At 39.0% G+C, this 26,219-nt stretch overlaps 2 protein-coding genes across 2 annotated transcripts; both read left to right on the plus strand.

The window, feature by feature from the left end:
• Positions 1–258: 258 nt before the first annotated feature.
• On the plus strand, positions 259–19,113 carry LOC139131650 (uncharacterized). Its single transcript, XM_070697803.1, has 9 exons — positions 259–383; positions 554–804; positions 5,204–5,351; positions 8,691–8,933; positions 9,607–9,828; positions 10,339–10,505; positions 10,893–11,059; positions 11,936–12,108; positions 14,722–19,113. Exons 1-9 carry the CDS (start codon positions 314–316, stop codon positions 14,769–14,771), a joined length of 1,491 nt encoding a protein of 496 aa, XP_070553904.1. The 5' UTR covers positions 259–313; the 3' UTR covers positions 14,772–19,113.
• A 2,579-nt stretch (positions 19,114–21,692) lies between these two features.
• LOC139131651 (histamine N-methyltransferase-like) lies at positions 21,693–26,030 on the plus strand. The gene is made up of 3 exons (XM_070697804.1): positions 21,693–21,976; positions 24,490–24,810; positions 25,293–26,030. Exons 1-3 carry the CDS (start codon positions 21,766–21,768, stop codon positions 25,655–25,657), a joined length of 897 nt encoding a protein of 298 aa, XP_070553905.1. The 5' UTR covers positions 21,693–21,765; the 3' UTR covers positions 25,658–26,030.
• The last annotated feature ends 189 nt before the right edge of the window (positions 26,031–26,219 follow it).

Genomic DNA, 26,219 nt, shown 5'->3' on the forward strand with positions numbered 1-26,219 from the left:
CCAAGTAATCTATGGTATTTTACATATCGACAGTTTAAAGGAAAAAACTGGGAAATTTTGGAAAGAAAAGTCGGGTAAAATAAAGGTCTGGAAATTCACCGACAGAGATCCAGAATATTTATAATTTCAACTCAACCGCAGGTCGATTCCGTGCGACTGAGCATGATGCAAGTTTACAGCATCGCAATATTTCGCGTGTCACCTATAATTTCCCCCTTCCACCCTTTCGTATAATGTTCCATTCCTGGTGGCATTACCTGTGCGCAAACGCGTTCTAATCCCTCCGGTGCTCAGTTCCGCCAGTGTAGTGAAGATGGACGTATTTTCTGGTTCCCTTCGTCTTGTCGTTTTGATTCTCTGCTTCGTCACCGCACAACTCTCAGGTAAATTATCCAAACGAATCCTTTTTTTAACCCTTGCAGTCCTTTTGTCGAGACAAATTTAACACCCTGAAGTATTTACAGGCTTTCTCTCTCCTCATCGTCTGAAGTGTTCTAACGCATGTCGTTGCGTATGCGTACTGCCAGACTTAAAATCTTTGTTTTGGCTGTAGGGTTTGTAACAGTAAGTGAGCCCTACGTGAGAGTTCTCAAGAGGGGCTTTTATCTCCGGCACCACGTTTTCCTGACGAAAGCCGTGGGCACACTCTTGAGCTGTGGACACCTCTGCATGAACACGCCGAAATGTGGATCCGTCAATTTCTCCAGGTCTCAGGGAATCTGCCAGCTCAGCGACACAGCGTCCTCGGACGTCGATGCCGAAGCTGATTACGACTACATGGAGATCGGGTACGACTACGAATCGGTCAGTAGGCATTTATTCTCCTCATTGCACTTACTCGGTACTCTATTAACATTTCCATTAAAATATGCTCACCGGTTGAATTTTAGGGAAGAATTAGGCATTGAATGAAAACAGACATCTCATCATCGCATTGTTGGCAATTTTCACCTTTCTATTTTTACCTAAAAAGCGCAATTAGTTTAAAAGATCAACGATGGCAATAATGAATCAACATTTTTGCCACGGGAGACAGTTACATTTAATTTGAATCTCAAAGGACATGAACAATATGTTGTGATATCAATCACACATACCGGGAAAAATTGATTATTATACGCAATTTTCAGTTTATTGTTACTTCGGGTCGTTTCTCGAAAATGATTAAGACTTGTACGCACGTCGCTGTTGGATTTTTAGTTTTGGAAAAAGATGTTGAAACTGTTTATTGCAGTCATTGTCTCAGGAGAAAAAGACAGCTCTACATAATGTACAGGAAGTGTTTGTGAAAAAAAATAGAAATATATACAGTATTATAATACTTCCACAACGTTCGACCACATTCTGTGGTAATCGGATCCTACCATTTACAGTTTGTGCACGCCACTCGTTTTCTAAAATTGAATAGAATGGTCAAACACTTACGTGAATAATCACTTTAACGGTTTTCGCATAATACAAGGTGTACTTGAAAAGTGTGAGTCCGCAAAACGTGATCTAGAGGACCCGCAGGTCGTGTTTGTTTGTCTATTAATAGCGAGTCGCTAATTTTAATTGACACCTTTTTATTGCTTTTGCTGTAAAACGGAGTGAACAGTTAAAGTGGCGTGCACACTTTGCCTTGAAAGTCTCACCTGTGTATTTTTAACTTGAGGACATCGCTGCACTGGTGATTACACAATGAACCGAAAGCAAAAAAATCATCAAGCTGTGTGTAACGTGGTTTTCACGCCATCAGATTTAAAATCCCATGAGTAAGCTGTTGATGAAATCGTATAACGTTTAGAACCATGACGCCTAGCGCCTTCATATCGATAACAAATTAAAGTAGGCTTCGTCTTGACGTTTTGTGTGTCCTATAAGAGGAAAAAAAACAAACTATGGAAATACTTGTTTAAAAAAATGGCCATTTTACTGCATTTCATTAATGAGGAATGCGTGAGTTTTCAAAATTATGTGATTAAAGAATAGTCATACTTCACTGCATTAAATTAATGTGGAATGCGTTCGCGTTCAAAATTATATGATTAAAAGACTTTTCCTCTGAGATTATGGTGTGAAATTGATCTTCAGAGAAGCGTGCTCAGCCGATGATTAATTTCTAAGCTGACGTCTGAGTAAATATGACCGACTATGACCGCTATGGATGTGGCGTTCGTTTTAAGCCGCCAAACAGTAACCCTGCCTTCTGGGACTTGAATTTACAATCGCCGAATTGAACACGACTGCTCGATATATCAGCACTTTGTGGTATATAGTGCACGATCCTAACTACATGAGAATTCACCGGCTCTTAAGAGTTATCGTAATACGTCTTGCATACGTGAGAATCAACAATGACATAGAACATAAATTTATTCCTATCACTAAAGCTCTATAAGCTGTATCTTTTGGCTATTTTTTCAGAACTTTGTTTTTTGGTTTCTCTACACTTTCTGCATTGAATCCCTAAACTGTGATTTAATGCCAAGTATTTAGCATATCGACACAACCTATATAAGTATAATCTCCATTGTTATTGTGACAATTGTATTCAAGTCCGGACTAGAATTCATTTGTAAACAATAAACAATGATCACTACACATATACAAGCTGTGTTGACAGAAAGAATACTCGAAATTTCAGCATGACAAATGGATTAGGGTCAGACACGGTAGTTGATATACAGAAGCAAAATACTGGAAAACTTGCCATAAATTATAGTTTATGTCCCTTTAAGACATGTTGTCAAAACTCGATTCTTCTTTTTGAAGCCTTCTGACAATATCAGCGGCCTGTACCATTTAACTCTGGACTGTACACGGTATTGACAGAATCACTATTTTCTAGATTTTTAATCGAAAACACAATATCCGTCCCTTGACCCTACCATTTCAACAACTTAGGGACAATTATTGAATAATTGACCAATACCAGCGAAGTTATTTTTGTTCAAGCAAAATAGTTAATCACTGTACGATAAAAACTAATTTAATTTTTTAATCTTTTCTCTCAATTATTTAAGTTAATGCCCCTTCAGGTGCACTCACTTGCGTAAAATGTCTGATGTAACAGTGTTTCCAAAGGAGAGAATGTAAAGGTAATGGATATAGATACAATTCAATAAATTTAATACCCGAAATAATGTGGGTTTTCCGGCTGATAGTTGATGTATCACAGTTGAGTTTTTTCTAAATGAGCGCTATCGAAAGTCTTTGACCCTCTGAGTCAAAGTCATGTACTAAATGTGCTTTTCCGGCAACACTGTGACCAACTTCAAAGGTAGTGATGTAACTTGTACAAAAATAACTTCGCCGGTATTTGTACAGAATTCAACAATTGTCCCTCGGTGGCTAAATAGGGTAGGTCATGTGACCTTTATTGTGTCTAAGCCATGAATCCAGTAGTAACCAAGCAACCAAGCCCCAGGGCAATTCTTAGAGTTGACTCATAGCGCACACTGTTATAGCTAAATATAGCAGTCATCTCTTTGGATGGAGTATATACGAACAGTGCAGCCTTGCACGTTGTACTCTGAAAAAATTCAACTTTCTTCGTTGCCAACCGCCTAGAATTGGTTAACTCCATGGCGGTTTAATGTTCCTGTCTCCCTGGTGTTTATTGAGTGGAAAATGTCGCTCTCATTCATAGTGAATGAATCAAAATCGAAAGTGTTTGCAAAGTGACTTATTTCCTTAATTTATGTTTTGCGTGATTTGATAAGCAGAATTCGATTAAGAGAAGTTGGAGTACTTTCCTTTTGGAACTAAAGCAATGGATTTACTTTTCCCTCTACAAACAAACGCTCTCAAAATGTAAATCGAGAATTCGCTAAACGAGACGAAACGTCGATACTTTTTAAGGGCGTTTAAACGTTAGTCTTTCTTACTTCCCTTTGCTCAATCATTTGCTTTAAGAACACAATCATATGCATGTGATGTCGACTAAAACCATAACAATGTCATTGATATCGTGGAGCTTTTTTGTTATATTGAAATCATTCGTGGTGATTTTCTTAATCTGTCGGTGGAACATTACTTTATGGCGTAGATAAAAACATTCTCGACAAAACATCACTAAAATTATCATTAGCAATATTGTACCGTCAGTCTGGCGAACTGCCCTGAGATTCTGTCTCAGAGTACCTAACCCGCCTCTCTTCATCTTGAGAAAGTTTGCTTGAATTTTACGTTTCCTCTTCAACAGCGTGATATAAAAGTTACCAGGGAGTGATATACTTTAAAACTCAGACGCCGGAAATTTTGGTAAAAGTACATATACCGACAATGCAGGAATGCAGAAAAAAGCTTGAATAAAAGAAATCAATTATTGCATCTTCAACGTCACTGTACGTGATATCCAGAAAAATTATCTTTTCAAAATCCTGATTTACCTATTCAAAAAGCCTGGCACACAGAATACAGCCGTTTTGTACTCATTCCAATAAAAGGCTCCCCGTTTATAATTAAAGGAAAAACAATTATTACTTGTGATAAAAATTGGCATCATTTTTGTGTAAGAAACACTAATGCATCTTCTTATTATATTCATTTTAAAATATGATAAGACATAAAGCATTACCCTTGAAAACATTTCTTTTACAACATTGAATGTTATTGCGGACAAAATGTAAAAAATAAAGAGTCCAGACATAGGGTAGTTCGCGCCTGGAAAGTGAAAGACTTAAACTTTTGCTCAAACTTTCTTGTAGCAAACTTTCAACCATACTCTTTCAAAATCAGGAATAAAAAGTCAGGGGTCACTGTGCAAAATTTGGTACCAGAGAAATGTTGCCTGATCTTTACCGATATTTGAAATTAAAATGGCCGCCATCGAGGGGGTTGAAAATACAATTCCCGATTTTTCACAAAAATAATCCTGTTGAAACATTATTTACTCCATGGACTTCAAAACGAGCCCCACAAGTAGTAGGCAAAAAGAATACTTGAAAAGTTTGAGAGTCCAAATATCTGTCTCCGATGCGCACTCTACTTTAAGTTCAGTCCGGCCAACAATACAATATGACATTACAATATTACATATAATATACCGACTGACAATTTAGAAGACGGGGTAGTCCACACTGCGATTTTGAGAAGAGTATAGGAAAATGTGTTTCATAAACAGAACACAAGTAAAGTAAACACAGACAACGTACATTTTATTCATTATATTGACACGGGGAATTAAAAAAAATCGCTCCAATGCGTTAATCCGTTACAGGCAAACGAAATCGGTAGCTGTGTTAATGGATGCTTGAACAACGCAACGTGTACAGTTATTTCAACGTGTGCTGATGAATCAGACAGACTGCCGTATCAGTACAGATGTGACTGCGTCGACGGTTACCGTGGACTCCGCTGTGAGAAAGGTAACTATTATAATTTACGTAATGTAATTCCGCGTGGAATGAATTCCAATGAAGTTATCGCTGACGATATTTCATGCCTCTCTCAAATCTGCTCTCGGGCACTTGATTAGCTCGCAAAGCAGCCGGGTCACAACCTTGATAATCTCCGAAGAATTTTGAATATCAGGACCAAAGTGCTTGTTTGTGATTTTCTATAGCTGCTAGTTCGGCTATTTTGTTCTGTAAGGCAGGAAAAAATCATCCCTCAAGTACACTACAACGTGACTACAGAATGACGCAGTGATGAGTGTTGATCCCTTTGGAAATATGATCGCGTGTTCAATTCACTGATCACTGACTCAATAACACCATCTTTCAGTCAAGGTCAGGGCCAATTCCATGATGTTGTTGATGGTATTTAAGCAAAACATGGCACGGCACAAAAGCATGTGCGTCACATAAACGAATGAATCAGTTTCTCTCAATATAATCCTCGGATAAATTGCAGCATGAATATAAAAGTATCAAGATTTGTCTATTGGTGTAACGACCGAGTATTTACCCTAGCACGAAATTTTGCAAAGGATGAGTCATAGTTCAAAAAATACTTTAATTATTTAAAATATAATGATTTAAATTTTTAAAAATTTCGTTACAAAATATAAATTTCATACGGTTTCAAATATTTTACATCGTATATAATTGTACATTGTTCTTATCTATCGTATATATTATCAATATTTCACTCACGTGCTGTAAAACGCTTGAGCGTTGACAAAGGAGCAGCAAATCGCTATACAAAATTTAAAGTTGTAAAGATTCATTGAACATTGATGTCGAGTGTACAATATCACTCTAAACCACAGACGATATGTGTTTGTGGTATACTTTTTCCCAAGTCATCACGTGTTTTAAACTAACTCTGTCGTCTTTGTGGAACCTCCGAGTCGGCGTATGTACACAGTACATTCTGCACAAGTGAATAACTTGTGGTGGCATCACTAATTCTCATCATTTTACAAAAAAGACGGATTTGTGCATTTTATCATTTACCCATTCCCATATTGCTACATCCTAGTGACGTTTAACGTAAAATATCAGCCGTGATATTTCACGGTAAACGTCGAGATATGCACGATGAACGTCATCAGTTTTAGAGTTTTCCCGAACTACATTAGCAGTTTGTTGGTAAACAACGTAAATAACAAAATGGCTGCCGCTCCCAGCCTGCGAAGCGATGTCGACGTAAAAACTTGAAGGGCTTCGAGGAACACGGGTATTTCTGGTTGCAAAATACGGAAATATCACGTTGAGTCTTGAAATGATTTCCCATGGTATTTTTTTGGTAAGTTCTAGCAAACATTCTGCCGTTCGCACGGCGCCGGCACTGTGCACGGTCTCCATCGAACAGGTAGTGAGCGCGTGGCGTGTGACAGCGATGTCGCGCGCGCGCGACGACTGTTGACATGGCAACTCTAAAGGTAAACTAACAAAATGGCGTCCCCTCTCCGCGCCAGCTCCGTGCCGTACGACGATTGAAATCAGGATAGATTTAAAGCTGAGCAGTTTTGATCGGTTACAGTTGTAATGGCATATTGCACCTTAAAATGTTCCTTATGTATGACGATTTTTGTATCCCGGTGTCTTTCTTCATGGATTTCATTGAAATATGGACGACTTGCAGCAATGTCGCGCGTGATGTTGACATCTTTGTCGTATACTTTATCAAAATGAAGCCTGTTCACATAAACATTCTGATATTTATGCGCAAGGTGTAATAAAGTAAAGCCTCAAAATTAAAGATTTTTCGTTCTATTTGTAAAAATTCCCTAAAATTATGGGCATGGGTATATGATAAATCGGTTATTACCCAATATCGCCTGTTCCGTGTGTCGTATCAGCATTCGTGTCATTTGTGCTGCGTCAAAAACTCGACTTCGTCTCGTGTCTGACGCAGCACAAATGACACTTATGCAGGAACAGGCGATGTTGGGTAATAACCTCTAATTATCACTACTATAGAATGCATTATTCAATAATTTGTGTTGAGTGAGGAGTCGAATACTCCACACAAGACTCTTTCGAAATATTGATAGCGAGGCATGTTCGTGTCTGTGAAAATATACAATATACTTGTAAAATTTGTATTTTCCATTCACGAGGGTAGGTCCTTAAAGTGTATCCAATGTCAGCCATAATTTCGTTCTCGACAAAAATCGTTTTCAGAAAGAAATACGACATCATCACATGAATTGGTGTCATTATCGTTATTTTGTATATAGTCCTCCTAAATAGTCGTTAAAATTAATCGATGTACTTTTTACAATCAAGAAATGCGTGTGTACAAAACAAGAATAAACCACGCTTGATAAGTTAAGACTTAATAAATACCCATTCGGGCAAAAGTTACGCAACTGTTTTTTAATGTATTGAAATTGATTTTCTTTAACCGATGGCGTTAACTCACCCGGTTCATGCAATGTTTGCACGAACATGTCACATTAAATTCCAACCAATAAGGTAATTATCCGAAAATTATCCAACAAATTCCTAACTTATTTCAGCATACACATTTCACATGCACTCCATAATTTTGCTTTTAAACTTACTTTCAAACGAAAGACACGCATATTCCTTACGAAGGTTTTCTGGCTGCTATGTTTTACGCTTTTAATTTCAGATTGAAATCATTCTTGAATAAGTCATCATCTTTATTGACTCGACTGCAAATCCTTGAGGATGAACTTCAACTTGATGATACATTACGAAAATATTTTGTGTTTTACGTGTTTGCGAGGATTATTGTATATCGGTAACCTGCAAAGAATTCCATTAAAGTCATGAACTTGAATAACCGAGAATCAACGGCATACCATCAATACAGAGCCCAACCCTCCTCCTGATAGTAAACACTCCTCTTTTAGGGGTGCCTGTAATAGTGCATAAAAACATGCATACTCCCTAGGATAGTATTGAATTGTACTACAGCTTAGCCCTGACCCAGCATACTTCATTCCCAAAAGCGAAGGTAAATCACATCGACTGTATATGTGTTAAGGGCAGTCCACGCCAACTCCCCTTACTGCACATGTAGTGCAGAAATTTAACTTAATATACAGTCAGTGAAACATCGGGAACATTACAACGGCGGTGACAAAATTACAAAATCTGAAAAAATATGATATATATAAACATTTTTTAAACGTTTCGGTAAGAAGACAACTGCGTATTACATTCCAGCGATGAATGACATAGCCCGGCGTTAGTTATATAATAAATTTGTGTTTGCTTGTCTATTTTTCCTTGCAAGATTTTCTTCTCGGAAATATAAAAATATCATGTCCTACGCTCTTTCTACAGAAATTGCTTACGTCAATGTCGCCAAGGGAAAACCTGCATGGCAAAGCTCAACTGTCTTCGGCGGTTCGGCCGATAAAGCCGTTGATGGAGCTACCACAGACCATTTCTACAATACTGTATACGGTAGTGGTACTGTGTGGTGTACGCACACACGCCCGAAAATTAACTCGTGGTGGATGGTCGATCTTCAGAGAAGTTATTTGATAAGATGGATCAATATTACGAACAGAGCAGACTGTTGCGGTATGGCAGCGTTGTTCCACCTACGCCATTATTATTAGTAAAGCGTTGAAAGCAAACTTAAGACTGACAGTCACCTTGTTTCCATGGTAAAATCAACAGATTGAGAAACGGAGAGATAGAAGGCATCACACAAACAGATATTATATCGACACTTCGACGATTGAGAAATTTAGTCTAATGTCACGGTGGAGAGAGTCCAAACCAAAACTGCCAGCCCCAGAAAAATATGAAATACTTGACAGCGATTTGTAAAATCATGTGAAAATCCGCCTGGAATATTAATCTAAATACGACAGTCAGCATGGCTAAATACAAATCTTTGCCTCATAATGATAGAAGTTGTTGCGCGACGTTGTGACCGTTTCCAAATATTGCTAATAAAATTTGCAATATGCACTCACTGAAGCAGCTTGGCCCTTTTTCCCGAAAGGCATGACAATCTGATCACTTGATTTAATAACTGCTTTTACTTAATTCAGTTATTTACTCTAAGGGTCAATTTACATGCGTGTTGCCAGGTGTCTTAAGGGGAATTTCTCAACCTCATATATAGTAGACTGTATACTCGTTATCCCTATCCGTTTATTATGACCTGACCTCATTTCCAATACTCATGCACACACACGTTTTCCTCGGGAATCTAACCCAATATCCTCGCCAATTTCCGTTTCAGAATTCCGGCTCCTTTCGTCGGAGGTCAAGGTAGGGTTCTCAAGTATCATGGATAATAATTTTGTCTGCGGAAACAAAATAACAGAAGTAAATATAACCATTTCAAGTCAAGTTCTCCTCGACTGCGGTAAAATATATGGACGGTATGTGAGCGTGAGGAGGACAGACGGAGAAAAGATGGGTCTGCAACTCTGTGAAGTCCAAGTTTACGCTGAAGATCCGGGTACGATAAATAGGATAGTGTATAACAGTGTAATGAAATTCTCCATGCACTAGAATAGGTTCTAATATCATAGCATCTCCCTGTGAAATAGATACACATGTTTCACGTGTAATCACACAGTGACCTTGTTAGAAAGCCTGTTCGAGCAACAATCGAATGAAAAGCAATCGAATCAGGAAAGATTTTTACATAAGCACAAAATCATGACTATAATGACATGTGAGCAATTCAGAAATTACATATAAATCATGGTTCATTTGAACTCAACACCGACGAGGAGCTCTGATTGAGTCGTATTGAATTTGTGCGCACAGACGAAGTCGGCCATGTTGGATTTACGCACCCAGATAGCTTCCGGTAATAGGTGTGCGGGTCGTTATTCAACCCCAACCTTTGTCGCAGTTAGTACCGACCGACACGGTCCATATTGATGATTGTTCCTGTCTTGCGCTCATGTACAAAAATGCACATAAAACACGTTGTCAATTCTAAGCTATTTCTATGTTACAGAATGGGAAACGGTTTTTCTCGGTGTCGGACGGTCAGGAATCAACCTTCATCGGCTGTGGCTTGATGGCTTACAAGTCGGGAATAAACCGAACATTGACACCAATGGCACTGTCAATAATTACGTCAACGGCATAATAAACAAATGGGAAAACCTTTATGTAAAATACGTGAGTAAAGCTTTAGGAGGAGGCTGTAAGAAAAATTATTGACATGATGGCAATATACGTAGAAATGTGCGTTATGACGGGAGAGTGAATCTTACTGTTCGGTTTCATTAACGAAACCAATTACGGCATCGTATTGTGACTAAATTTTTCATGAAAGGCACTTTGAGCCGTCCTTTAGAGTATGCACGTTTAAATGATTTAATAAGGGAAGGATTGCGAGCACTGCAGCACGCAACCATCAAAATCATCCATGCATACTTGATGTGTATTAGTTATTTTTTTGAAATATCTTGCCAGTGTTATAAATCCTGAAAGAGGGCACACAGAGTTGCCTGTCGCCCCCTTTGGTCGACCGATCACGCTGACAAGACTTTTCCTGTCTTGAAGGTTAAGCTGTCCCTCTTCAAAGATAGCAATGAAGTAGCGACTGTTGTATTCGATGGAATGGGTAGCACGAAGACCGACTGGTTCACATCCGAACGTATCCTAGCGTCTAGTTGGATGGACTTGACGAATGAAACTCAGGCACATATGGATGTTGGTAGCCAAGTCGGGTGAGTTGTTTTTTTTTTGTCAGTAATCGAGCAATCACAAGGAAACATGTAATTTAGACACTACATGATTTTAAAGTAAATGGCATGGCTTAAGAGAAACAAAGAATACAAAGTGAAATTACTTCACGGTGTTAAGCATGGTAATCGATGAATAGCGTAAGTCAGTGTTTCTGAGTGTTTGCCACCTGCAGCTGTATTGACAGCAAAATGACTTCATTGTTTCTTAACTGACATCTTGGGGACGGAACAGAATGTACCTACATATAGCAATGGTTAGACCCTTAACAGCGCAATTCATGCAATGACGCAGATGTTACGCCTTGAGCATAATAATTTTGATGCCTTTGAAAATACGCAATCGTCAGTGACGAATGGTTGATCTGACTCGAATGATTACTTTGAAATCGGTAACAGAATGTACTTTACATATTCTGAAGGCACAGCTAATGCAACCTTACTTGCAAGTTTGTCATAAAATTAACTTAATCTATCTCCTTTGATAATTATCATTGACCGTCTGGAGACAGTCGTCTACTCAGATGTGAGCATAATTGCGTTGTTTTCTTGTAAAATACGCTATTACACGCAATCTTGCAGTTCTTGGAGTCCTCAAATTGTTTTATGATTGCTTATTGCTTATGTTAAATGACTAAGAAATGATACAAGTACATTAAACCTGTGCATCTGGCAGTACTTCAGCTGAAGGCTTAGTAGTGTTATCTACATGATAAAACTAATTAAAATCATAACATTGCCAATAACATTACTGCAAGTATCATATTACCAGCATGATTTTCTTCATTGTTGACTTTCCTTTGATGTCTATTCCCTTCTGAATGTTTACAAACGTATTTCTCTTTAACGTACACTTTCAAGGAGCGAAGGGTTTTTGCTGTACGTCTCTGACGTCACAGACTGTTTGGTCCAATCAGGATGGCTTGTTTTACTGGAGGACACGACCGGCGGATGCGATTGGCAGACTGCTTATTCAAATACACCAGCCATTCTCTACAGTAACGCTGATACGTCAACAGACTGGGATAAATCAGGTAATAATTTTGATCTTGAATCGCGAAGTGGCGAAAGAGCTCTGAGGTATTTAAACTCGCGATAGACTGCCACCGTCACCTGTTGCAACTTGTGCGTCATAACGTCCAATTTTCAAATGTGTTTGACCACGTCACTGCTACGATAACCAATCTGCTTTAGAAACACCGCAATATTGTTTTTAGATTCGTGGTTAGGTTGCGTACAAGTCAGTGTTAAAACCCTCTCGGTAACGTCAAAATATAAAAACAAGTCTCAGTGTATTTAGGATTTTTTTGTTTCCCAAGCATTGTTTCTGTTGCGTGTATTTAATCAGAGGTAAATCGATCAGGCTTACCAAAACCATCTCTTAAACATCTAATGTTTGCGAGTAAGATTTTAGGCCCTTTTATCGCAGTTTGTGATACAGTATTAAGTGAAGAAGAAAACAGAAAAATGGCAGAGTATTAGTTGTCGAACGCTAAGCATCTACCGTTAGGTATCACCTTGGCTTTTACACCAACCCAAGCGCCTATTTTAACATTGCTAGATCGTCATAGTTGTCTTGAACCCCAAACCATGAAATTTAGTAAAATTTCACATTCTGTTGAAAAATTCACCACGGGCGTAAAACAGCAAAAAGAGCAGTGTCTGTTGTCCATCGACGGAAAGAAAACGGAATAGAAAGCGAAGGTTTATGGTAACATAGGGTTGGTTTCATAAAAATATTATGTAATCTTAAGAGAGTATCAAGATCAGCGGACAGGAAGTCAATTGCAGATCGAAAAAAAGAGTTCTTTGAAAGTCACCCAAGTGATATTTTATGGAAATAACAAATGCTTCCTGTATATGATTTGTCTAAAGTTTATTTGCCTTAAGAAATAATCAAACACGGTGCCTGCGTATACATGTGGCACCTCACGTTAAAAAAAATGTAAAAATATATCCTTACTCAAAGTAAGAATTCCATGTCAGTACAACAATAGATTTCTCTAAGATAACCTTGGGATATTCGACCAGTTTGAGCCGATTGGTCCCAGGTGCATACAAAATGTGCAATATCTAAGAAGGGACACTCTGCTACGCAACTCCGTAAGGCACCCCGTGATGGCCACGCAGTTTTCAATTCCGTAAGGCACTCTTAGTGAAGAATTTTTAGCCTGCTACGTATGACGGCCTAGAACCCTCCGCCCATCTTAATACAAGTGACATAATCAAAAGACGAACATCAACTCCTTAATATTCCATTCTTTACTTGCGGACAGTCACTCCTTCAGAGTTCAACGGAATCACCGAAGCTACTAAACCTACCTAGAGTATACTTCGATGGATTGTTTCCATTTCATATATACACTGAATGGCCAAAACTACTCAACACACAGTGGACTTGCAATTTATCAACAACCTTATTGTCAGCACATTAGATAATCCCTGCTCTGATAACAGCTGTCAAAACCAACCATGTATCACAATCAACCTCGGGCAACCAACAAACCCGTTCATGTTGCAATAGGTACATTTTTGGACTCTAATTGTGTTACGAATACCTTTTTCTGGTCTGTCACTTGGTTTGGGTCACTTCCTGTAAAGTCTATAGGGTAAATGAAATTTTCACTATTTTCTTGTCGTAAAAACGAAAATGCAATTTAGGGAAACATAGATTAATACGGGATATGATGGCCACTTTGAATTTTGAGTATCGGTAAATTTTGTGTAATTGTTTCTCTCAGCCCAAACTTAACACCCTGCCGTTTACTGTTGGTTAGTAAAGAAAATGGTTCTCATTTTTTCCTGGGGAATGTTATATTATCAGTTCAAAGCTTTCTGTTGCAACGAATAAATAGAATACACAGTCCGGGAAACAGCCAAACTAGTACAGAGGCTGTCGATTGATTGCGTCAAACGAGGTAATGCTTTGTAATCAGTATGATACATTGGTCGTTGGTGATATACATACATTTTATGCGGTGTTTAAGAAAACGTCATATCGATGCGTGCTTCTACGATATTAAAATCGATTTGCAAATAAAAGAATAGCAAGTATGCTTATTTTCTGCAATCTCCTTTTCAAAATTATTTTAGAACAAAACGTCGCCATAATTGTGTGGCAAAATTACTCCAGAACTAATCGCCGATCGTAATCAACGAATTATTGACAGTTCACTTTTTAAAGTATTTGAAAAATCATTGTACGTATATTTTAACAATTTTAAAAAAAGATTATTAAGGTAGTATGCGCCTCCAAAGTAAAAGACATAAACTTTTGCTCAGACTTTTCTCAATGAAACTTGCAACCATTCTCCGACCAAATCGAGAATAAAAATCAGGGGCCACCAAGCAAATGTTGGTACTAAAGAAACGGCTAATCTATCTAACATGTACCGATATTTGGAATTTAGAAAGGCCGCCTTACTGTGTTAATCTACGGAAGTTAAATAAAATGTTCGCAGAACTAAGAATGTGAAATTTTTCGTACTCCAATAATTTTAAAATGACCCTTCCCCCATAAGTGGTAGGTCGGAAGAGAATTTTAAAAGATTGAGAGTCCAAACACGGCGCATTCTATCTTAATAATGCATCTAACTCAGTGTGCTTCTATGCTTACAAGTGTAATGGTTGATTCCTGTTCGTTTCAGATAAAGAAGAAGCGGATTTCATGATGATAAGCCTATTCTATCAGTATTGAGTGAGCAACCCACTACGGACGAATCCCGGTAGTGGGTAGATGGATATTATCCGAGTTGTAGCGATGAACGCAAACTCGGTCACAATATTGTGTTGGATGATCACTGTTTCTTGATCATAACTAGGAGCACTTGCTCTCGATCTTATCGGGGGCGCATCTACTAGAAGTTGAGACATCTTGTCGAAGAGGGCGTAGCTCTCACGTACTACCATACCTTCTGCTGGTTGTGGATATATATAATGGCGACTCTTTAAAGACATCTATGGAAAATGATCATCAAAATCAAAAGACAAGTTTCATCCGGTGCAATGATGAAACTGGAAGATATGTGATAATAAACTTAATGTACTTGTTGATCACGGTCTACATCGTCAACAGAATGGCCAGGAGTGCTTGGCAGAAACGCGTGGGTGAAGACAACGCAATTACTATAGACGTACCGGTTTAAGCTTATTTTTGGCTTTGAGAATGATATACCGGACGTCAATTAAGTTATTACACAATGTCATGTACCAGAGTTTACTTGCGCCGGAGTGTTCGCGTACCATGTATTGATATTTGTACTGCAGCAGCGCAAATACCAAAACATAATGCCATAAACTTACGATAAAGATATCTCGTTACCCGGACTACTTTTTTGTCAACAGCAAGCATTGTCAACAGCAAGCATTTTATGAAAAAAACCCGAAAATTATCGGACTGTTTTAAATACTTCGCTAGAGAAACAACTTTTCGGCATGAAAGATTTCAAAGACGATAGCTACGACAATTAAACCGCGTTTCTATGTTGCTTACATTCCTACATGTTTGTAAAGGATTTAGCGTTTTGAAGACCATGTAAATTTTAAATGATTATTCAATGATGTTTTTGTACTTTTTCTTACCATCGTGATTGCACTAAAAGACAGATACCTGTTCCGCAAATACACTACATGTAGCTGCCGACCCGTAAACATGTAAACAACACCTTACACTACAAGTAGAAGGGGGGAGTTGAGACGTTGATAGAAACACTTGGAGGGACGGTGATAGAAAATACGTTCTTATTGAAAATAGCACAGATAATCATTAGATATACATTAAAAGGATGTGAAGATTTGGTACTGCTCCCTGTGGTCGTACCGGTATGATTTCTACGGTGTTTTTATTCGAACATATGTAATGATATCAGAACCCCATGGCGAGATAGTGCAAGCGCGCCTTACTGGAGGAATTTGGGGATTTGAACGATTTGCTCTGGGTACAGAGGGGGAATATTCCATTATTATTTTATCATCACTATGTTATAACGATCAATTAAAAGCGGCGTAATCAATTAAAGTGTTCCGTTGAAAGAATCCGATCGATTACCTCTGATGTGCGATATTTTAAGTATTTCTACAAACGGTACAAAGCCTAGCAGTTGGATAATGTCAAATTTGTAAACACCATTTCATTTTTTACAACACTTTTTGCGAAGTCGAAGAGTCGTGATAGTTCTCGCCTTCAACTCTAAGTGGTTCAAACCCTGCGTTAAACATTTATATCAATAGACAGAAAGGGTTCTTTCTGGGATAGTTTCCTGAACGGATGTAAACCAGTTCGAGTAAGGACACCCTGTGGGCCTTGACCGTCACGTGATGAACACATGACTAACCGCATGTACTACACAGTACTCCCCTGAGGGACCAATCAGTGGGGTGGCCCGGCAAAATCCAGGGGGGGTCATCGTAATTTTGAAATCCGCAAAGGGGGGTCATCGCTTTTTCACTGGTGGGAAAGGGGGGGTTTCACCACATTTTCAAAAACATAATACCTACAATAAAGTTCACTTTATGCCATGGCCATGATCGACCCTCTTTACCGGCGGGCCGCCTTCGGCGGCCCACTACAATAAATAGGTTTACTTCATGCGATGGCCATGATCGACGTTTGGCCTATGAACCTCTTTACCGGCAGGCCCGGACTTTGCCAATCCACTACAATAAGTAGCGGGCTGCCTTCGGCGGCCAACTCTTATTACAGTAGTATCTGGTTAAGTGCCTATCTCATCTTTGAAAGACCATTTACATGCTCGCGACCCTGAATGGTAGCACTGAAAGAAAAAGGGGAATTTGCATAACAGTGTGATGGACATGAGTTGTTAAAAATTGCCTTACAGTTGTCCTAATTAACAGACGTTTGCATGGATGAGGCTGAGAAGTTTGTGCACTGGCATCTCTATAGACTCTCCACAGTCGCTGTGCCTTGTTTTGTGCGCGCCAAAAGTGGGCCTGCATTCGAAGGCTACGCTATGCAGCTGTGAGCACATGCTGCCAGACACAGCGACTGTCAGTTCTTGCAAGGATATGAATATTCATAAGGATAGTGACGTCAAAAGAAAAACCTATCAAATTGGTCTTAGTGAATATTATACTAGTAGCTAGTAGACCTATATACGCGGTATGTTTTTATTTGTCATTTTACATTTTATTTGGCTATGGTACTTGTCATTTGTTTTTGATTAACGGACATGTGCAGTTCTATAAAGTACCCGGATCAGGCAGAAATCCGACCGGTCGCTTGCAAGAACGTCCAGACCCTGGGATTCGCGTCGCGTCTCTGAAGGGCGCGCGCGTGTTCCAACAGGGAAGAACGCGAATCGCAGGGTCTCTGCCAGACTAGTCATCTCTACTACACAGATAAAGTGCGCCGCGTACCGGAATTCAAATCCAAACCGTGCGGGTAAATTGACATATAGGTTTTGGTTATTTTTCAGCCTGTTGTGGGGGGGGGGGGTTCATCAATTTTTTTCGTCTGACAAAGACAAAGGGGGGGGGTCATCCTTTTTTCACAAAAAATGCAGGGGGTCTATATTTTTTTGAAAACCGGCGACAAGATTTTGCCGCCCCCAGGCCGTAAAAACTGAACGGTCCCTAAAGGCTGATATTCATACATGTGTGAAAAATGTTTCCACACGGTATAGCACATGGCAAGCAATTTTGGACTTGATGTAGCTACAAAACCCACAGCTTGATGACCTCAGTGATATGAAAGTTAATTAGGGCAGTAAGACTGGGAAGAACAAAATAAGGATAACATATTACAATCCACACATGCTGAAAGTCAGTATACGGCATGCAGTGCGAACATCCTCAGACTGCCCTATATGAGCTAAAAGACAATGACTCAGTCTATATAAAGGCAACGATGACGAGCAATTATGCGACTCAATTTGTTAGTCACATCATCATTATGTAAACAATTATTACAAAAAATCACCGTGAGAGCATTTGCAAATATGTAGGTTAAACAGAAAATATACACTTTCATGGAGTTTAGAGCTCCATTGTTACAGATAATCCCTAGTTTGGAAGAACGAAGGAAAAAGTTTCTATCTAGTGTACAACAGTCGTCTGCGTACGTACATGTAGTAGAGCTCAATCCTGCGCCGACGGCCGGCTGCACCTAGTGGTATACTTAGAGTTCACAGAAATGCATGATATGCAAAGTGGTCCTGAAAGGTGTTGATGAAGCTACATGAAGAGATGAAATGACAGAATAACTTGAAATTTGGTGTACAACAAAGATGATGACACATTAGAACTCAAACCAATGATGGCATTCAAGCCGAAGCTGATGAAAGCAATCTGCCAAGTCAACATCGCAATAGTTCTTTTATCGGTTCCATGATGCAGTGCACGCCAGGGTATACAAAGTGTACGTTACGCATAGAACTTCCTAGCCCTAGAACTTCACGTAGGGTATGTTACTCATAGAACTCTATGGCAGATTACACCCTGACCTAAATTTTCGTCGCTGATGGTTAGAATATACATGAGGCATTATTTGGCATTGCAAATTTGTGTTATTCTTCTATAACAATCCATTGTACAGCACAAATCAGTATGTTTTCGTTGTTTTGAGTTGTAAGTACGGTGTTTGATATAGCGACTGTAATGCATTGTGTGATAACCAGGAAAAGGTCTATACCAGTAGGTACAAGTCGAAACCAAATAGAGCATATCATGTCATGGAAAATTTCCGTACGAAAGGACGAAAGAATGAGCATATACGCTATGGTGCCGCTTTTATGATAGCTCGAGTAATGTAAGGAAATGTTATGGATGGGTCAAAGGACGAATTAGGGTTTACAATTGACGGATCAGTTCAACTGTTCTTCGCTGTCCCTCCAAATTCTACAACATTATTGTTTGATTATTTTAACGGGAATAATGAGAATTGCCAAATAATTTATTTCAGAATTCTGGATTATTGTGAAGAATGCTGCATAGTTTATTGCATATCTTTGATATTGTAATTTGCAATATGGGCCTGAGGCCTTAAAAAGCAATAAAGTATTATTCTTATTACGATTATCAATTAAACATAGCTGAAATTGATGTGAATAAATTCGATAGAAAGCTAACCATAATGCATTGCCTTTATCTGGCATTAATAGAAGCGCTGTTTACAATTGCGGCACGGTATTATTGAATATCACTTATCTCTTCCTGAGTCGGCTATTTCGCTATTTTTCATGCAATGTTTCTATATAGTTAAAAACGTGGGCTTATTTCCGTGTGGTATCGACTGCACATCCTAAATAATTGCCATAAAGCTTTCCGGCGAACATTGTGTTTGGTCTCGCTCCGCCAACCCGACTATGATTAGCTGATGGAGCTTCGGAAAAAGACACCAATGAGCAATTTTTATTTTTGGTGCTAGTTATTTGGTTTACCAATATATGCGATTTGTGTTGATTTTTGAGACTGTCATAAGGGAATGCTTAACAAAGTACGTTTCTCGAAAATGCGTTATGTTTGAAAAAATTGAAAAAAATTGGTAACAATCTACAGTTGAACTGAAGTTAAATTCAAAGTTAACACGATTGGAACTAATTTGGGACAATTTGGATGGTGAAGTGATGTCTATACAATCTGAAAACGTAAGCTAATCTGCTTTTTATTTTTACGTTACACACTTGTTTTTAATGAGTAATTTGTGTTATTAAGACATTCAGCTCAGGGCACCTAAGATTTTTGAGAAATTTGAAAAATATGAACATCCAATTATCCCAAAATAGTTCCAATCGAGTTAGTTATTCTTGACAAAATTTGTACAACAATGGGTTTCGATGACAAGATGACCTTTTTCTGCCAAAGGAAGTAGGATTTTTCTCAATGCTTACTTAAATCACTTTTTTCCGGAATCGATGACTAAGGGACTGGACAGAAATTACACTTGAGGCACATTTCATAGCAATTCAAAATTACAAGGAGAAAAGCTACAAAGTTTACTTTCAGTTATGGTTTTGCTTTTAGTTGTACAGATAGCATTATTATTGTTTGACGATAAACATATAACGGCTTAAAAGTATACATTTACTTATGAATATGTTTTAAATGCATACACACACTTCTCAGCACATTGGCACATAACTAAATAGAAAGTAAAAGGATAGAAAGCACAGCCACACATTAGCTAAAAAGAGAAAAATCACTGGATAAAAACAACGAAATTAACGAAGGGAATTATAGGAATTATAAATAAAACAGAGTAATAAAGGGTGAGCACTTTAATTGTCAACAGTTCTACCTGCCTTGATTTCAAATGACAAATCATTCCAGAGTGAGGGCGCACAAACAGAAAACATCTTCTATACCCCTATAGCGTTGAACGTAATTTGTCATTCTTTGGATCGCGGGTCTCTCGCCGGTACATATAATTTAATCAAATACCTCAAGGAAGAAACAGTTGTGTTTCCATGAACAATTTTGAAGGTTAACAAGAGTATGTTAAATTTAGTGCGGGCATCTACCGGTTGCCAGTGAAGTTATTAAGTATTGCTGTGACATGATCAAACTTACGAATACGAGAAACTAATCTCGCTGCAGCATCTGAAGAGACTGCAGTCGACAGAGTTGGCCCTTAGCAATACCAAATTAAAAAACTTTAAGAGTAGTCTAGTTGGAATGTCACAAATGCACGGACTATTTTTTTTATTTGTAGATCTATCAAGCAGTTAACGGATCTTAGCTATTCTATGTAGAGAAATGAAACGTTAAAATATGTAAAAATTTACATTAACAATATCTACATATAAATGCCCAGACATAGAACATTTAGTAGGGGAAAATAGTTTAAGGTTTACAACTAGACTACCATCTAAAGAGAATTGACATTTTTGGTGAAATTTCTATCACATATTTGTTTTTCACATCCGAGTCTGCAATGGTAGTCTCACTATTCTAATAAAAAATGCTTATATCTACAGGCCATTATCTATAAACGCACAGATGTACCTAGTCTAGTTTTGCATTAAAATATATTGTTCATAGTTTCCTCATAGACTACCATGTACAGTGTATCAACATGAAATTAAAAAATCGGATTTCTTATACACAAGTTACCACCCTATTCTGGTGGCGATGTCGAATGGTACGTGAGCCCTTATTGTCTCACTCATTGATCAGGGAACTTGGTTTTAACAAATACAGTAGATGGGGAGGGGGGGAGGGGGGCTTTATGGCCTTAGAAGAGACCGTAGTTTTAAAGGTTTAAGGTCAATTGTGGAGGGACCGTGGCTAGGGTATCTGTTTTCGTCTTGGGTGTAGGACTGTGTGTTATCTCAAGTGAAAGCATGGGGCGGGGGGGGGGGGGGTAAACGTGTTAGGCACGCCGTGGTCGATTTCTGCCTACTTATATGAGAGTCGTCTGCAGGTGTGAAAAGAGGGGGAAACAGCTGTCCTCGGGGGATAGTGAGAGAAATAATCGTTGTCGACGTCGTTTACGGACTCTAGTTCTCAAGCCGCTGATTGCAAATTGAACTATGTCTCGACCACTGAAAATCGTGGTGAACCAAGAACTGCAACTCGCAATTAGTGGTTTATTCGCGCACTTTGGATGGGATTTGCATTTTTGCATATATTAGCATATCATCGTTGGCTGCATGGATAGTCTGCCCACTCTCGGTTGTACCTCCAGGTGGCTTGCCATGTGATTTTGTCATCACAGGGGATCAATATTCAACACAATGGCGACCGACGCAACCATACGCAGCATTTATCACGATCCCGAGTACTACGCAAAGTCCTTCCAAAAATATGCCGAATTATCGTCCAAATTTCACGTACTTGCAGACTGGTGTGACTTAGTTTTTCCTGACGTTGTCTGCGGGAAACTTGAATCGGTTCATGCCAGATCCCAGTCAACTTTTAGGATGTTGGGAGTAGGAAGTGGATCAGGTCAGTATACTCATGTAGGTAAAAAGAGACAATTGACAGCATGGACAGTAGAAAAGGGACAAAAGCGAAAAAGTCGATTCTATTTCTGCTGTGTGCAGCTGTGGTCACAATTATTTTCTAATTGCGCAAATTGACAACGTTGGTCTGATGGAACTCCATAAATAAGTGACTGAACACGCTCCTGTTTTACCCCCACGCATTTGCGATTAAGTCGACTGTCAGTGTCACAGGGTCAACTGATAGATGATACACAGTCAGTCATGGAGGCATGGAGGTACCTTATGAACTTCTAACGAGTTATTTGGTCAGGGCGCTGAGTCCCCCGGTCACGGCGTTTGTGGTCGGTGAAAAAAAAATTAGTGAACGGAGTAGTTAGGGTAGTGAAACAATATTGACGTAAGAACTGTTTTATTGACATATATACAGGGATAGCGAGGGTAAAGTAATAGGTACACCACAGTTAAGGCTTGTATGATTAAAAACCTTTAATACAAGACATTTATTGATCGTAACTCCTTGACGAACATTGCCTGCAATATACACTGTGATTATACCTTTCCTTTTGTATCAAGGAGAAAAACAAGTATAATTGCCCAATCAAATCCAATCAAGACGTATTTCAATACTAGTATATATGGTAGCTTTATTCAAATTATTTTGCAAAACTCAGAAAATGGTAATGGTAGAGATGCATTCTACTATATAGGTATAGTACTCTCCCTTCTACCTCAATGGTTGCGCAGTGCACGGCCAATCGTCGCCGGGTACACGTATAGGCGCAAGGCCGTGGTGGAAACATCTTGCATAATTAATCAAAACAGCTGAACGTTGTTTTGAAGCAAACAGGGTGCTTAACAGAAACATCATTTCTCTCAGGCAAGCTGCACGATATTTGGAGCCTTTACATATTCCATGGGGGTACCTCCATGCATTTACCAAGAAATCTTTTAAACGTGTGTGACGAGGTTGAACCATGAATGTATTTTACGTCATTGTTCGAATTCTCGAAGCATGTGGGTGACACAGCGGCGAGGAGACCTGAGTACCGTTTTTCTCCTTGTCTGTGGTTCAAACCATAATTCCTCCACTGTCTACGTTCAAACTAAATTGCTCTATGGTCACACCGTGGAGGTAAAAAACACCCGACAAGGAGGACATACTTGTTTGCATATATGCATAGATACTGTCTTGGTTGTATAAGCTTCGGCCTAAACACAGTACCCCCAGCACGTATAGCATGACTAATCCCTCTTTTCCATTCACCCGGGCTCCAAGAGAAATTATTGACTCCTTGGAGATTGCGTAATTACTAATCCAAGTGACATTTGCATACGTAATAATACAGTAATTGTTTCCTCTCGGCAGCACAACAGTCCATCCAAAACTATCATTCCCACGTGGAGGGACCGTGCCACATGCAGCACCGAGCCCCTCTGCTATTAGACTTGGGCAAAATCTATGATTCAAAACTAATTTAGTATTAAGTGTGTGGGATGTAGTAGAGTAATTGTGACTTTTTTAGTCTGACCGCGATTAGGTGGAGCATGGATGTAAAAAATATTTTTACATCCATGGGTAGAGTAATCGCTAGATTCCCGGAGAAACTTACTGCCGATCACGTTTACTCCACGCATGCGCAAATCTATATACCCCCCAGAAAATACGCCTCCTGCGAGCGCGATCACGGCGAAGGATCGTACTGAAGAATCTCATGCAACCATGGATGTAAAAAATGATGCAACCAACCCCTAGTGATGAAGGGGCGCGGGGGGAGTCCCAGACAAGTTTATGATTTTGCAATTGATTTTCAAATGTTCTGCACAACCACGATGTGGGGTAGAGTATACCAGTGGCACAACCGAGACAGCAAAAATCAACAACTAATATTCTAGTCATTTGAGGTCACGCTCTCTGCTGAATGATGAGACAATATCAGAATGACCTTCTAGACAACAACATCGGTGAATTCCACCACGTGACATTTTTAGTTTTTGAGAATGCAAGAAATGTCCACTGTATTGACAAAGGCAAAGTCCGCCCTATAGCCACCTATATGCGAATACGGGAGAATGTGTATATCATAGAAGAGTCGTATGTATAAGGAGATATATATCACAGATTTAAAATATATATACCAGAATAATTTTGGATCGCTCAAGAAACTAATCAAAATCAGATTGCCCCAAAAAACTTGGCACAGGTCTTGAGAATATTTATCTCGAGGGTTGTCGGGACTTTAAAATGTGAGACTAAGTTTAGACAAAATTTCGCAAAGTTGTTTAGGTCATAGTTGATACAAGGATCTGAGCGCATACCTAGCGGTAAGCGTGTAATCATATGGGAATTATGACGAATATTCAAAGATCGCTGTCAACACTGTGTCATAGTTGATTAGGTCATCACGCTTAACGGGAAAGAGACATGATTCTATTAACTTCAGATCCATAAAAACGGACAATATGACTCAAGTTCCATGCTCATAATAATCGTGAATGGATAAAATTCATTTGCAGGTGAAATGGACTTGAGTATGATGTCACATTTACGGAAGTTATTCCCGAGTATACAGAACGTTGCTGTTGAACCAACTACCGACCACGTGGAGAAATACCAAAGCCTATTTCGAGCGAAGCAACACCTATTGGAGGGAGTCGAGACAGAATGGAGAGAGCAGACACTAGAGGGTTTTAAAAAGTCGGTCGGTTCATCAGTTTCCTATCACTTTATAAGTGCCATACATTCCCTGTATTACGTTGATGATTACAGAGCAAGTCTGCGTTATCTATATGACATGCTTGAAGATGGTGGCGTCATGCTGATTGTCGTGGTCTCAGGTAATTAGTTTCGGGGCCTATTATAGACACATTGCAACATTTAGTGCATGAAGAAAGGAATGCAGGGCCGTAGCCTGACCAAATTACTGAGGGGCAGAACCTAGCTTTGCGGGGATTTAGGTATTCACATATTGACAGTGTGGAAAATTGCGGGGGGGGGGGCAGCTGCCCCTTCCCCCTGCAGGCTACGAATGTAATGTTTTTTTATTTGACATAACATGCCACAAAACTTTCGAGCGAACGGATTACAAAATGAAAGTCTAACAAACTCTAAAACGAAATCGTTCAATATTTGCCAGACCATAGACTGTAGAGAAGCTGTCCACGGCCAAACTAAGTGAATTTGCGTTAACGGTAAAATTCATAGATTGCATGAAATTGAAAATAACATTGTCTTCTATTTTCGAGATAACATAGACAATGAAGATTAATAACCTTTAATTCAGATACGTGCAGTAAAATATGAATCTTCTTTTCTGCAGACGACAGCGGATTTTGGAGACTTTGGAAGAAATTCTCTTACCTGGAAGACAGTCGCATGAAATTCATAAATTCAGAGCATATGCGCAAAGCTTTAGATGATATTGGAGTGAAGTACCAGTCCCTCCGCCAACGGTCTCGTGTTGTAGCTACCGAATGTTTCAAGGCTGACTCGGAGGTTGGAAATTTGGTGTTGGATTTCTTGATTCACGTGATGCATTTTCGGAAAACAGCGCCACCTGAGTTACAAAAGGAAGTGCTCGATTATCTGGAAACCTCAGACTGCTGTGATCCCCGGGATGAGAATGGAGAGATACTATTCAACAACGACTGGGAAGCCATTATCGTTCAAAAATCCACAAACTAGTTACAAATATAGTATTTCTACATCCTAATCAGAAACTGTTACCCTTCATCTGTAGTGATAATGCATGTCTCTCTAACTAGTGGACGGCAGTAGTTTGAATTTTCAAAAAAATGTAATTGCCAATCGAAAGTTAAGACACTATGGCACACTATTCATGAAACTGTTCATTACAAAACGCGTAATGTATCGCAAAGTGTGTATCCCATAATCTTTATGTCTTCAGCATCATAAAAGTATTTGCTTAAAAAAGACTCCTTAAAAGTAGAATGCGACTCATATTGGGGGACCGTCAGACTTTTGGAATGCTTTTGTGATCTACCATTTCTGGGGCTTATTTTTATGTTTACGGAGTGAATAAAGTTTCACCGACTCATTTTTGTGAAAATCGAACATTCCACCGCATAGGGTTAACAGAGATGGCGGCCATTTTGAATTTCAATTTTTTTTTTTCTCTACAGTAGTACCAAATTTTGCAAGGTGGCCCCTGATTTTCATTCTTGATTTCGAAAGAGAATAGTTTCAAATTGTAGCGTAATTACGTGGAAGGTTTGAACACGAGTTT

The sequence above is a fragment of the Ptychodera flava genome, chromosome 4, assembly GCF_041260155.1.
Source record: "Ptychodera flava strain L36383 chromosome 4, AS_Pfla_20210202, whole genome shotgun sequence".
Classification (NCBI taxonomy): Eukaryota; Metazoa; Hemichordata; class Enteropneusta; family Ptychoderidae; genus Ptychodera; species Ptychodera flava.

What these genes read in the sequence shown, in the direction of transcription:
- LOC139131650 (XM_070697803.1), top strand. Translation starts at nt 314, where the DNA reads ATGGACGTATTTTCTGGTTCCCTTCGTCTTGTCGTTTTGATTCTCTGC. An exon ending in CGTCACCGCACAACTCTCAG is followed by an intron (nt 384 to 553) that starts GTAAATTATCCA and finishes TTTTGGCTGTAG; the next exon opens with GGTTTGTAACAGTAAGTGAG. An exon ending in GATGTTGGTAGCCAAGTCGG is followed by an intron (nt 11,060 to 11,935) that starts GTGAGTTGTTTT and finishes TACACTTTCAAG; the next exon opens with GAGCGAAGGGTTTTTGCTGT.
- LOC139131651 (XM_070697804.1), top strand. Translation starts at nt 21,766, where the DNA reads ATGGCGACCGACGCAACCATACGCAGCATTTATCACGATCCCGAGTAC. An exon ending in GGGAGTAGGAAGTGGATCAG is followed by an intron (nt 21,977 to 24,489) that starts GTCAGTATACTC and finishes ATTCATTTGCAG; the next exon opens with GTGAAATGGACTTGAGTATG. An exon ending in GCTGATTGTCGTGGTCTCAG is followed by an intron (nt 24,811 to 25,292) that starts GTAATTAGTTTC and finishes TCTTTTCTGCAG; the next exon opens with ACGACAGCGGATTTTGGAGA.